Consider the following 12,383-nt stretch of genomic DNA (forward strand, 5'->3'; position numbering starts at 1 on the left):
ATACCAATGCTGGGTGAGAGAAATATCTTGGCAAAAGACAACTTTTCCCTTTTTTTTTTTTTTTTTTTTTTTTTTTTTTTTTATACAAAGTTGGCATTTGACCAAGATATTTATCTCACCCAGCATGGGTATATGTAAAATGACACCCCAAAACACATTGCCCAACTTCTCCTGAGTACGGGGATACCACATGTGTGACACTTTTTTGCAGTCTAGATGCGCAAAGGTGCCCAAATTCCTTTTATGAGGGCATTTTTAGACATTTGGATCCCAGACTTCTTCTCACGCTTTAGGGCCCCTAAAAAGCCAGGGCAGTATAAATACCCCACATGTGACCCCATTTTGGAAAGAAGACACCCCAAGGTATTCAATGAGGGACATGGCGAGTTCATAGAAAAAAAAAAAAATTGCCACAAGTTAGCGGAAATTGATTTTTTTTTTCTCACAAAGTCTCCCTTTCCGCTAACTTGGGACAAAAATTTCAATCTTTCATGGACTCAATATGCCCCTCACGGAATACCTTGGGGTGTCTTCTTTCCGAAATGGGGTCACATGTGGGGTATTTATACTGCCCTGGCATTCTAGGGGCCCTAAAGCGTGAGAAGTCTGGAATATAAATGTCTAAAAAATGTTACGCATTTGGATTCCGTGAGGGGTATGGGGAGTTCATGTGAGATTTTATTTTTTGACACAAGTTAGTGGAATATGAGACTTTGTAAGAAAAAAATATATATATATTTCCGCTAACTTGGGCAAAAAAAATGTCTGAATGGAGCCTTACAGGGGGGTGATCAATGACAGGGGGGTGATCAGGGAGTCCTTATGGGGTGATCAGCCCCCCTGTCATTGATCACCCCCCTATAAGGCTCCATTCAGATGTCTGTATGTGTTTTGCGGATCCGATCCATGTATCCGTAAAAAACCTACGGACGTCTGAATAAAGCCTTACAGGGGGGTGATCAGGGAGCCTATATGGGGTGATCAGGGGTTAATAAGTGACAGGGGGGGGGGGGGGTGTAGTGTAGTGGTGCTACATATTACTGAGCTGCCTGTGTCCTCTGGTGGTCGATCCAAACAAAAGGGACCACCAGGTAGCAGGTATATTAGACGCTGTTATCAAAACAGCGTCTAATATACCTGTTAGGGGTTAAAAAAATCGCATCTCCAGCCTGCCAGCGAACGATCGCCGCTGGCAGGCTGGAGATCCACTCGCTTACCTGCCGATCCTGTGCGCGCGTTCACAGGAAATCTCGCGTCTCGCGAGATGACGCATATATGCGTGACTGTGCGCAGGGCTGCCGCCTCCGGAACGCGATCCTGCATTAGGCGGTCCGGAGGCGGCTAAAAGGGTTGTCTCATCTGAGACAATGGGGGCATATCACTAGGATATGCCCCTATTGTCTTATAGGTGCAGGCAGGGCCGGGCCGACACAGAGGATGGGGAGGCTCCAGCCTCAGGGCGCAGGCCACCTCGCCAGCCTCTGGGCGGTAGGCAGGCCACTGACCACGTTGCTGCGCCTGCCGGCCGCGCTGGAGGACGGAGGGAGTAGTGAGCACTTGGCACTGACTTACGTGCTCCCTCCCCGCTCCGCTCAGTCGCTTGCCTGACTGGCTGCGTACAACGCGCACTTTGACCTGACGCGCTGTACGCAGTCAGGTCACATGTGCGCCCTCTGGAGACCAGGAGCAGCGCGGGCAGCAGCAGCAGAGCACTGTGTCACGACCCAGCAGGGATAGAGCGTGAGTCTGCCCTGAAGTGAAGTAAGATAGTTCTTAAATAAAGATAATATTCTTTTCCGTCTGATGGGGTAAAATTACAAGGAACGCCCCGGGGCAGCTCAGCCTCTGTTGGTGGTGGACCTTGTCCCAGCCCTGGGTGCAGGTCCCTATATCGGGAACGGAGCCCTGCGAGGTGGTGGCTGGAGGACTCCGGTCCGGCCACCACCAAGCAGTCTCCCCATAGAAGTTATTGGGAGTGCACAGCGCCTGACCGGCCACTGCTCCCATTCACTTCTTATGGGTCTAATGGAAATAGCTGAGCCAGCGCTCGGCTATTTTCGGCAGCCCCATAGGAATGAATGGAGGGAGGAGTGCACCCTCCACCACTTTCAGGGTTCCGTTTAGGAGATAGGTGTGGGATCCTACACCTATCAGACAATGGAGTCATATCCTAGTGATATGCCCCCACTGTTTGAGAGGATACAACCCCTTTAATGGGGTAGATTCTGCTGACAGGTGCTCTTTAAAAAGTTACACATTTTAGCAACGGACCATAAAAATCAGTGATGTTATCTCCTCGTCCCTGGACGGAAAACTTCACGTTTTCTTGTGCCATTCATGCCTATTCCAGCCACCGTCCCGGAGAGGGAACAAAGCAGCCTCTGCGTTATCCTGCAGATAATCGCATCATGCAGAACATTCAGGGATTTGTGCTCACTGTCACCCCAGGCTGCTGCTCTCCCCTCTCCCAGTCCATGAGATCTGCAGGACTTCTCAGGTCAGGATGTGGCTTCTTGGTGACGTCACTCCCAGATGTTTCTGCAGGCCACACCCCCACGTGGGACTGAGCCTCACCGATCGGCTCCTGGGGCAGTGATACTAGCAGGGAGAGCGGGCACACGCCATGTAGAGACCAGCATCTATGGGCAGCAGCTGTCAGTGTCAGGAGCCCTCCCCTCACCCCCATGGACCAGCTTCTCACCGCAGCCTGGGCGTGATCCGCATGGAGCGAGTGTCAGCTCTGTAGATCAGCAGCCGAACCCCGCGCCGCTGGGACGTGAAGGCATCCCGCTCAGGACCATGTCCTCAGTGGCCTATGTGGATCACTTCGCGGCAGAGTGCCTGGTGTCCATGTCCAGCCGGGCCATCGTGCACGGGCACAAGAGTGACGACCCCGAGCCCGCCGCCCCCGCAGAGGACAAGGCTGGCCTCTTCGTCGTGGCCCGGATCCTGGCCGATTTCAACCAACAAGTCCCCGATCATGCGGAGGAGGAGGAGGGGCAGGAGAGCGTGGAGGTGCCGGCCGGGGACCAGAGTGTGGCCGGGGAACGTGGGGACAGGGCGGCCACACCTCCCCTCCTGCCGGGGCCGAGCGTGAGACAAAGAGCCAGACGGGGGAAGAGCAAAGGTGACCCCGAGTCACCCCTCAAGAAGCACAAGTGTCCCTACCCGGGCTGTGAGAAGGTCTACGGCAAGTCCTCCCACCTGAAGGCTCATCTGAGGACTCACACAGGTCAGTGGACTGGGATGGGGCGGCACATGTGCTGGGGTGGGTGTGAGCCTGCAGCCGGCGTGTACATGTATGTGACTAGCAGAGAGGAGCCCAGCACCTCAGGGGGGCAGCACTGCGCTGGAGCCGCCGTCCCCAGGTGTCACAGCGAGCTGACGGGATAACGTGAGAGAACAGGCAGCAGCAGCAGCTTGTGTTCTTTTGTTACACGGTGCACGCCCCCTGCGCCTGCCACGCCCACCTGTGACACACCCCGCCTTTGGGGCACGCCCATCACACTATCTCTCCCCCCCCTCCCGCCAGTCAGACGACCTCGCCCTGGGCAGCCTGAGCTCTTGGCCAGCAACAGACATCACTAACAGATCGCAGACTAGGCTGTGCCTGGAGGATAGGCTCTCAGCACTGCTGTGTGTGCCCTGCACAGTACCTGGGCCAGGGAGGCGTTTCCTATAGGGGGGTATTCACACAGGCAGGGTTTTGAAGCCAAAATCAAGCGTGGGTCATAATGTATAAAGGACAGGTGCTAGTTTTAACCCACTCCTGGTTTTTGGCTTCAAAAACAGCATAAAAAAAACCCTGAATGCAACCTGCGTGTGTGAATAGACGCGTGAAATCCTTTTCTTCCGTCTAACCTTGGAACATTAGATGTTGCTGTTCAAGGGATTCTCCATATAAATGTCATTTTAAGCGCCAAGGAATATATTGGCGCCATAAAAATAAAGATTATTGTTATTATTTTAGAAAAAGGTGACTGACATAGGTTGACAGTTATATTACCCTGGTAGTCACCAATACAGCTCAGTCTTTTGAGGCAGTTTGGTTACTAGGCATACATACTGCCTAGCAACCAGTCTTTTCAGTGACGTGTCAGCTCCTACCTGGCACCGCAGGTCTCCAGCTGAGGGCACCACTGCAAGGTGCACATTTAGTTTTTTTAGATGGACATACCCCTTTTAGCAGGCCCCACCCCTTACATACAGTGCCCCGCCCCCTCTATGCTGGTACTGTGTCTACTGTCACAGCATCCACACACCGTATAAATTTAAAGGGGTTTTCCAGGAGTACAATATTGATGACCTGTGCTTAGGATAGCCCATCAATATCTGTGGGGGTCTGACTTCTGGCACAGAAGAGTAGTTTGGAGAGGCAGCGGGACTTCAGTGAGCTCTGTGGCGCGCGCGCCCCCCCCCCCCCCATCATACCAAGCACAGCGCCGTACATTGTATAGTGGCTGTGTTTAGTATTGCAGCCCAGGCACATTCACCCGAATGGGACGGAGCGGCACATAGGCCTAGGGGAGACGGCTGTGCTGTGGCCTCTTCAATCTGCTGATCGGTGTCGGGATTCCATCTGATATTGAGGACGTGTCCTGAGGATAGGTCATCAATATTCTACTCCTGGAACATCCCTTTAAAGTACATAGAGTGTTGCCTTGTGCCAGAAAGCAGGCCTGCCATGTGGCACTGGGGAGATTTGCCCGCTGGTCTGGGAGGTCTGCCCCTGAAAGTTCAGGGAATGTTGCCTTTAGACACACAACTGAATTATGGTATATATTTTATTTAAAAAAACGGAATCTAATCCCATCCAGTAAACGCAGGGAGATTTTTCTGTACTTTTTTTCGTCTCTGACGGGACCTGAGCGCAGTACTTCTCTCACATAATACGACCTGAGGCGGGGGCTGTGCACTGACCCTCTGTGCCTAAGGCCTCTTTTACATGGGCATGTGCGCCCCGTTGCCGTTTTGCGGATCCGCAATACACGGGTGACGTTCCGTGGGCATTCCGCATCACGGATGCAGACCCATTCACTTCAATGGGTCCGCAAATCTGGAGATGCGGAACGGAAGCATGGAACGGAACCCTACGGAGTGTCATGTCCTATCTTTTTGCGGAATGGCCGGATCGCGGACCCATTCAAGTAAATTGCGCTGCGGCTGCCCCACGGACTGTGCTTGTGCATTGCGGGCCGCAGCACCACCAGGGGGCGCACACGCCCGTCTGAAAGAGGCCTAATAGCGAATACAAATTCAATTTCTTTTCATGTCATTTTTTGTTGTTGCGAAAACCGCCAAGCACAGAACATATTGCAAATGCATCAGGTCCTTAGGTAACAATAGCATAAACCAGGGTTCAGCAACCTCCGGCACTCCGGCTGTTGTGAAACTACAACTCCCAGCATGCTCTATTCACTTCTATGAGAGTTCTGATAACAGCAAAGCAAGTGTGCGTGCTGGGAGTTGTAGTCTCACAACAGCCGGAGTGCTGAAGGTTGCTGATCTATGCCATAAACTGGCGCACTCTGTGTTGATTCCACATGTTTTTTTTTTTGCTGCATGTGGATGACATTTTTTCACATCTCATCCACTTTGCTGCTCATGCAAAACGCTACACAAAATGCATAGCTTCTACGCCCCCTTAGGGGGCCTAAACACACGGCAGATTATGCTCATTTTCATTCATTCGAATAGGGTTGTTTTTGGCGGGAAGCACATGGATTTCTGCAATAAATGTCATTTTAGGCGATGAGGAATATATAAAGATTATTGTTATTATTTTAGAAAAAGGTGAATGACATAGTTGACAGTTACATTACCCTGGTAGTCACCAACAGTGATGGCCAGTTCGCTGCCATCTTTTTTCACAAGTCCAGCGAGGCACAGATAAGCCCTTACCTGTGCCTGTGCGCGAGCCGGTCTGAAAACAAATGCGGTCAGCGGGAGCAGGCAGTTCCGAGAACAGCCCGATGAAGGCCCCGGTGGCTGTTCTCGGAACTGCCTGCTCCCGGTGACCGCACTTGTTTTCAGACCGGCTCGCGCACAGGTAAGGGCTTGTCCAGTGTCCAGTGTGCAGAATAAAAGCATTCAGATGACTGGAACAGATTTCAGAAATTTCCGTAACAAGTCTGCTATGTGTGAATTTACCCTTACCAATATGTCGTAAACCTCTGACTGATGAGTGGTTGTTGGGCCTCGTTCGTACCCATGACCCAGTTATCCCCTAGGAGTCTAATAGAAGAGAATAATCCCACTTTTCGTGGCCTGCTTTATGTTACTTAGATGCCTTCTCTGGCAGGAAGAAATGCTTGAGGTAGTCCTATCCAGATGACATGGGGGAGATTTATCAAACTGGTGTAAAGTAGAATTGGCTAAGTTGCCCATAGCAACCAATCAGATGTCATCTTTTATTTTTCACAGCTCCTTTGGGAAATGTAAGGTGGAATCTGATTGGTTGCTATGGGCAGCTAAGCCACTTTGCCTGTATTTTTAATAACTCTTGATAATGTTTTTGTGCTCCTCTAAGTTTTTTTTTTTTTTTTAAATAACCAAAGTAGATGGAACTGTCATAAATTTCCTTGATATGTGAGCCTTGTCTAGAAATATCCAGTGCTACAAGATGGCAACCAATATGTCCTTACTTCCTGTTGTCAGTTTCTCTCTTTGTGTAAAGCAAACGCGGTTACTAACCTTTGGCTGTAGCTCCAATTACTGATTTCTCATTGTAAGACCATTTTGTATGTAGGACAGGAAGGCATTCCTCTGTTAGGGCTTCTTTTAGTCCTAATGTTTTTTGGGCCCAAAAAAATACCTCAGAAAATGCCTGACTCAGTCAGAATTTTTGTAGTGTTTTTGAGGCGTTTTTGCTTATATGATGGTGTAAATTTAGGCTACTTTCACACCTGCGTTTAGGTCAGATCCGTCTGGTATGTGCCCAGACGGATCCGCACCTATAATGCAAACGCTTAGATCCGTTCAGAACGGATCCGTTTGCATCACCATAAACAAAAAAAAACACTTTTTTTTTTTTTTGTTCATGATAATGCAAACGGATCCGTTTTGACTTTACATTGAAAGTCAATGGGAGACGGATCCGTTTGAAAATTGAGCCATACTGTGTCAACTTCAAACGGATCCGTCCCCATTGACTTACATTGTAAGTCTGGACGGATCCGTTTGCCTCCGCACGGCCAGGCGGACACCCGAACGCTGCAAGCTGCGTTCAGGTGTCCGCCTGCTGAGCGGAGGACAAACGGAGCCAGACTGATGCATTCTGAGCGGATCCGCATCCATTCAGAATGCATTAGGGCTGGACGGATCCGTTCGGGGCCGCTTGTGAGAGCCTTCAAACGGATCTCACAAGCGGAGCCCCGAACGCTAGTGTGAAAGGAGCCTTAAGCTGCACCAGATAAAGGGTATGACCACCGTGTGGCACTTGAGTACCGCGAGGTCTAATGAGACCACACTGTTTGGTCGGTCTGTATTGTTTATGGCTGTCTTGGGCTATTTCCAGCAGTCCAACTGCTCCATTCATACGAGGGCACACAGGACCCCCGTTCTCGTGATCAGTGGGCAGACAGCCACCGATCTGTTATTCATTGGATAGGGGATAACATGTTGTAACTGGAATATCCCTTGATTATTTATTTGCTTTCATGTATGAAAATGTTCATCTAATCATATGTTGTCATGTCCCTTCACCCACACAGCAGCGAGCAGCCTGCCTGGCATATTACCACCACGGAAAGGACATCTAGGCAGGACATGCAGATACATGCCCATATCTTAGGTCATCATGTAGGAGCACAATGTATCTCAGTCTCCTCCGAATCGGAGACCTCACACGGAGCCTGTTCATGCTTATGTGTAACCTCAGTTAACAAGAATATGAGTTTGGTTTCGTCTGGTGTCCGACCAAATCCAGACTCCCCACGTGATATAAAAATACACCGACTGAAAAAAAAAACCTCTCCTCCCTTGTGCTAAATGTGTCCTGGCGTATGACTCCTGTTGAGGTTGCTGGCCCTATAATGGTGTGCTCCCCACCTCAGCCATTCTCATATTACTTCTGTCTAATATAGCTGGGCAGAACAGGAGCGCACATTGTTACACGTAGGGGCACACGCTCTATTCTGTATGGGAATTCCCAATGGCCTGACTATTGGAAAACAAACACAAGTGCGGTACAATAGGGGTCTGTACGTCCAAGACCCTCGCAAGGAGCAAAGTCAAGTCATTTTGCAAAATGGTTTACTATACACAGATATAAAGTAATACTGTTTCCTTCATGAATAGTCATTTCATTTAGGTTTTTTTTTCTTATTTTTGGCCCTTTTTTTTAACCACACAGTATACATTATAAAATAGGAGGATTACAGTGTATTATTACTTGGCTACATACAATTTATAGGATCTCCAGCAGTCAAAAATAACCTTGGATGTCCAATAGACGTGCCATGTGGTTTTGGTTCTGTTTTTAGATTGAAGCCATGTGTTTTGGGAACGTGGAAATGTCTTTTGGTGCCAAAAGCCTTATTTCACTCTATAAATTTAGATCCATTTGTTAAATATGGAGCAGTGCGGGTTGGTTTCTTTGCTATTTTTTATCTTTGTGTTATTGTAGTATTTTTTTTGCAGTTTACTGACATCACATAACACGCCAGATAGGAGCCGGGTATTTTTAGCATACAATGGAGGTCATTTGAGTGCAAAACGGAGTGCAGAGACTCACATCCTGCTCTGCACACTCAGCAAGTCCCTCTGAACCTCCATTAGGAGCAAATGCATCGCCAGTTCAATGGCTTTCCCATAGCAGTGATCTCATCTGTTTACTTCTTGGTAAATGGACAACCGCTAAGCGTATTCCTGCAGATGTTTCTGGCGCTGAATAGCTGTAATAATCTTAGCAGTCAGTAATACAGAATTATGACATGTAGTATAAATATCTTATGTAAAGAGTGTATCTTGAAAAGTCCAAGGAGGGAACGTCATCTTCTGTTTTTTATCATTCAAGTTATCAGGCTTGCGCCGAGATTCAGTGCGACGGCCACCTCAGGGATTACATGCTATAGATTGGGAACGTAATCCGAGCCTGGGAAAAGAACCTGCAGCGCATGCGTTAATCTTGATTTCTCACTATTACTGTGGCAGCAGTTATGCCTGCTTAGTGCCACCTGACCCATTACTGCTTCCCTCAAAAGAGTGCTGCTCCGCCTACAAAAGTGTTGCCTCCTTAGTGCCCTTCACAATAGTGCTGCACTCTTACAAGTATGTTGCCCCCTTGCAGTAGTGCTGCCCAGTTAGTGGCCTAATAGTGAAGCCCCTGTAGTTTTAGTAAAATAAAAATGTAATAACCGAACCCCATTTCCCCGCCACTTGAGACTCTTCTTCATGCACTCACCTCTATAGTGTTTTATGTGCAGCATTCTATATGTTGGCATGTTGAAGGAAGTGAACACACCGTTAAACACACCTTTACTGTAATAGCATATATAATAAAATGGTAGGTGGAGTGCCCCATAGCACCACTCTGTGCCAGTCATCTAAGGTTATGTTCACCTCTCCGTAGTGGCAGCCATTTATAACACAAGCTACTAGACTGTGACGTATCCATCACATGATGGACACCAGCAACATCTGGAGGACTTATATTAGTTGGGTTCTGGCCAAGGTGTCCGTAATTTTGGTGGGACAAACTAAGGAGTCTGCAGCAGAGCCTGCAGAAGGCTAAGGTGTGAAGAAGATCAGGTCAGGAGACCCCAGCGTTTAGAGTATTGTGAAGGCTGCAATAAACGATTTGCACGTATAGTTATATTATGTACCGTATATTAAACCTGGGACAGCCTTACACATTATATAAAAAATATAGCACTGTACTTTCTGGTAAGGCATGGCTGCCACAGATGATAGCATATTATTATTATTATTATTAGATACCTGCTACCGATAAATCATACCTAGATGAAGGTCTAGCGGCAATATCAATTACAGAGAGACTGATGTTTACAATGTGTTCATCATGAGAAGATCATTCATGTTCTTCACAATATGCAGAAGTGAGGCTCTGTCTGAAAGACAGACACTGTCTCAAAGGCGTGGACTGCTTTGCATCACATGAATACATGGAAGGAATGACCAAATAGACTTTATGTCAACCTTCTGGACATTGTTGTTCAGTGTACACACTGCTAGGTGTTCTTTGTGTACAGGTGCAAGAAAGAGCTGTAATACATCTGTGTTTGAACAGGTGGTGACAGGGCTGGGACAAGGTCAACCACCAACAGAGGCTGAGCTTTCCAAGTGCGCCCCCCCCCCCCCCCCCCCCCCCCCCCCCATCAACTTGTGGAGTCTTTACTAAATACTTAGTGTTGTAATCACACATAAGTATGCGCAGTTTAATGATTACGTACCAATTAACTATAGCTGTAAACAAATGCACAACCTCTTTAGATCCATATAAATATAGAATCTAACAGGAATGACCCCCGCATAGTGACTGGATACTAACACCACACTGTAACTAAATTAAAACCAATATGACAATATAGTGGAAAATACTAGCACTACACAGATTCTGCAAACCATAAGTGATTAAAAGTACATAAATATTGACTCACAGTGCGACTCAAGGGTGAATCAAAGGCGACGTCTTCTTTGATAGGAATCAGTCTTTTTCTGGCCACCACTCGTCTCCGCAGAATCTGCAAAACTAATAGTTTAGGCTTCTCATTCCATGATTCCAGCACCATCCCCACCTCTGTACAAACTCCCAATGCGTATTGCCCCACACAGTAATAAAGCCCACTAAACATGGCAACACAGAGAAAAGGAATCTGTACTATATGACAGCACAGATGGGGGAGCCTGTACTATATTGGGGCACAGAGGAGGGAAATGAAAATAAATGCAGACTTGTATGACTTCAAAGGGGTTATCCTGTTATTTAAAATGTATCCCCCATCCACAGGATGGGACTCCCTGAGCGATCTCCAGATCGGGCAGGTCTGTGGATGACAACACTGTTATGTGGGATCTGTGGATGGCACCATTATGGGGGGATCTTTCGATGACACTGTTATGGAGGATGTGTGGATGACACTGCTATGGGGGATCTGTGGTGGATGACACTGCTATGGGGGATCTGTGGTGGATGACACTGCTATGGGGGATCTGTGGTGGATGACACTGCTATGGGGGATTTGTGGTGGATGACACTGCTATGGGGGATCTGTGGTGGAAGACACTGCTATGGGGGATCTGTGGTGGATGACACTGCTATGGGGGATCTGTGGTGGGGGACATTGCTATGGGGGATCTGTGGTGGAGGACACTGCTATGGGGGGATCTGTGGTGGAGGACACTGCTATGGGGGATCTGTGGTGGAAGACACTGCTATGGGGGATCTGTGGTGGATGACACTGCTATGGGGGGATCTGTGGTGGAAGACACTGCTATGGGGGATCTGTGGTGGATGACACTGCTATGGGGGGATCTGTGGTGGAAGACACTGCTATGGGGGATATGTGGTGGATGACACACACTGCTATGGGGGATCTGTGGTGGATGACACTGCTATGGGGGGATCTGTGGTGGATGACACTGTTATGGGGGGATCTGTAGTGGTTGACACTGTTATGGGGGGATCTGTAGTGGTTGACACTGTTATGGGGGGATCTGTGGTGGATGACACTGCTATGGGGGATCTGTGGTGGAGGACACTGCTATGGGGGGATCTGTGGTGGATGACCCTGTTATGGGGGGATCTGTAGTGGTTGACACTGTTATGGGGGGATCTGTGGTGGATGACACTGTTATGGGGGGATCTGTGGTGGATGACACTGCTATTGGGGGGATCTGAGGATGACACTGTTATTGGGGGAATCCCCCCCATAACAGGGTCCGTGTAGGAATGACCCCCAAATACAAGGGGTGAGGCTGTGGTGCTGTATCTGCTTTTATGATGACAGCGCTAGCGGGGCCCGGTTATATAGTTAATAAGATTATATCCAGTGAGCGGGGAGGTGTAGTAGAATACAGTCACATTGCACGGGCCCTGCTGTCATTATGAAAGCAAATGCGACCCCACACCTCTTTTATTGGTGGTCAGTAAATGGGTCTGTCACAGACCCATTTACTGACCACCAATAAAAGAGGTGTGGGGTCGCATTTGCTTTCATAATGACAGCAGGGCCCGTCGCCCGTGCAATGTGACTGTATTCTACTACTATAAAAGCAAAGCTCTGCAGATGTGACTGTATTGGGTCAGTCAATCACTAAATGAACCCTGTTATGGGGAGAAACTGTGGATGACACTATTTGTCATACACAGACGGTCCATCCCCCCTTCCCAGCAGGCACTGTAAAAATCACATTTTTATTTT

At 48.5% G+C, this 12,383-nt stretch overlaps 1 protein-coding gene across 1 annotated transcript in view; it reads left to right on the forward strand.

Moving 5' to 3' along the window:
- The first annotated feature begins 2,538 nt into the window (after positions 1–2,538).
- KLF13 (Kruppel like factor 13) overlaps positions 2,539–12,383 on the forward strand; it is a 70,601-nt gene continuing 60,756 nt past the window's right edge. Inside the window, exon 1 of the mRNA XM_040413841.1 lies at positions 2,539–3,232. Coding sequence (XP_040269775.1) covers positions 2,800–3,232 — 433 coding nt within the window. The 5' untranslated portion in view covers positions 2,539–2,799. The remainder of the gene's footprint in view (positions 3,233–12,383) is intronic.

Source organism: Bufo bufo, chromosome 1, assembly GCF_905171765.1.
Source record: "Bufo bufo chromosome 1, aBufBuf1.1, whole genome shotgun sequence".
Classification (NCBI taxonomy): domain Eukaryota; kingdom Metazoa; phylum Chordata; class Amphibia; order Anura; family Bufonidae; genus Bufo; species Bufo bufo.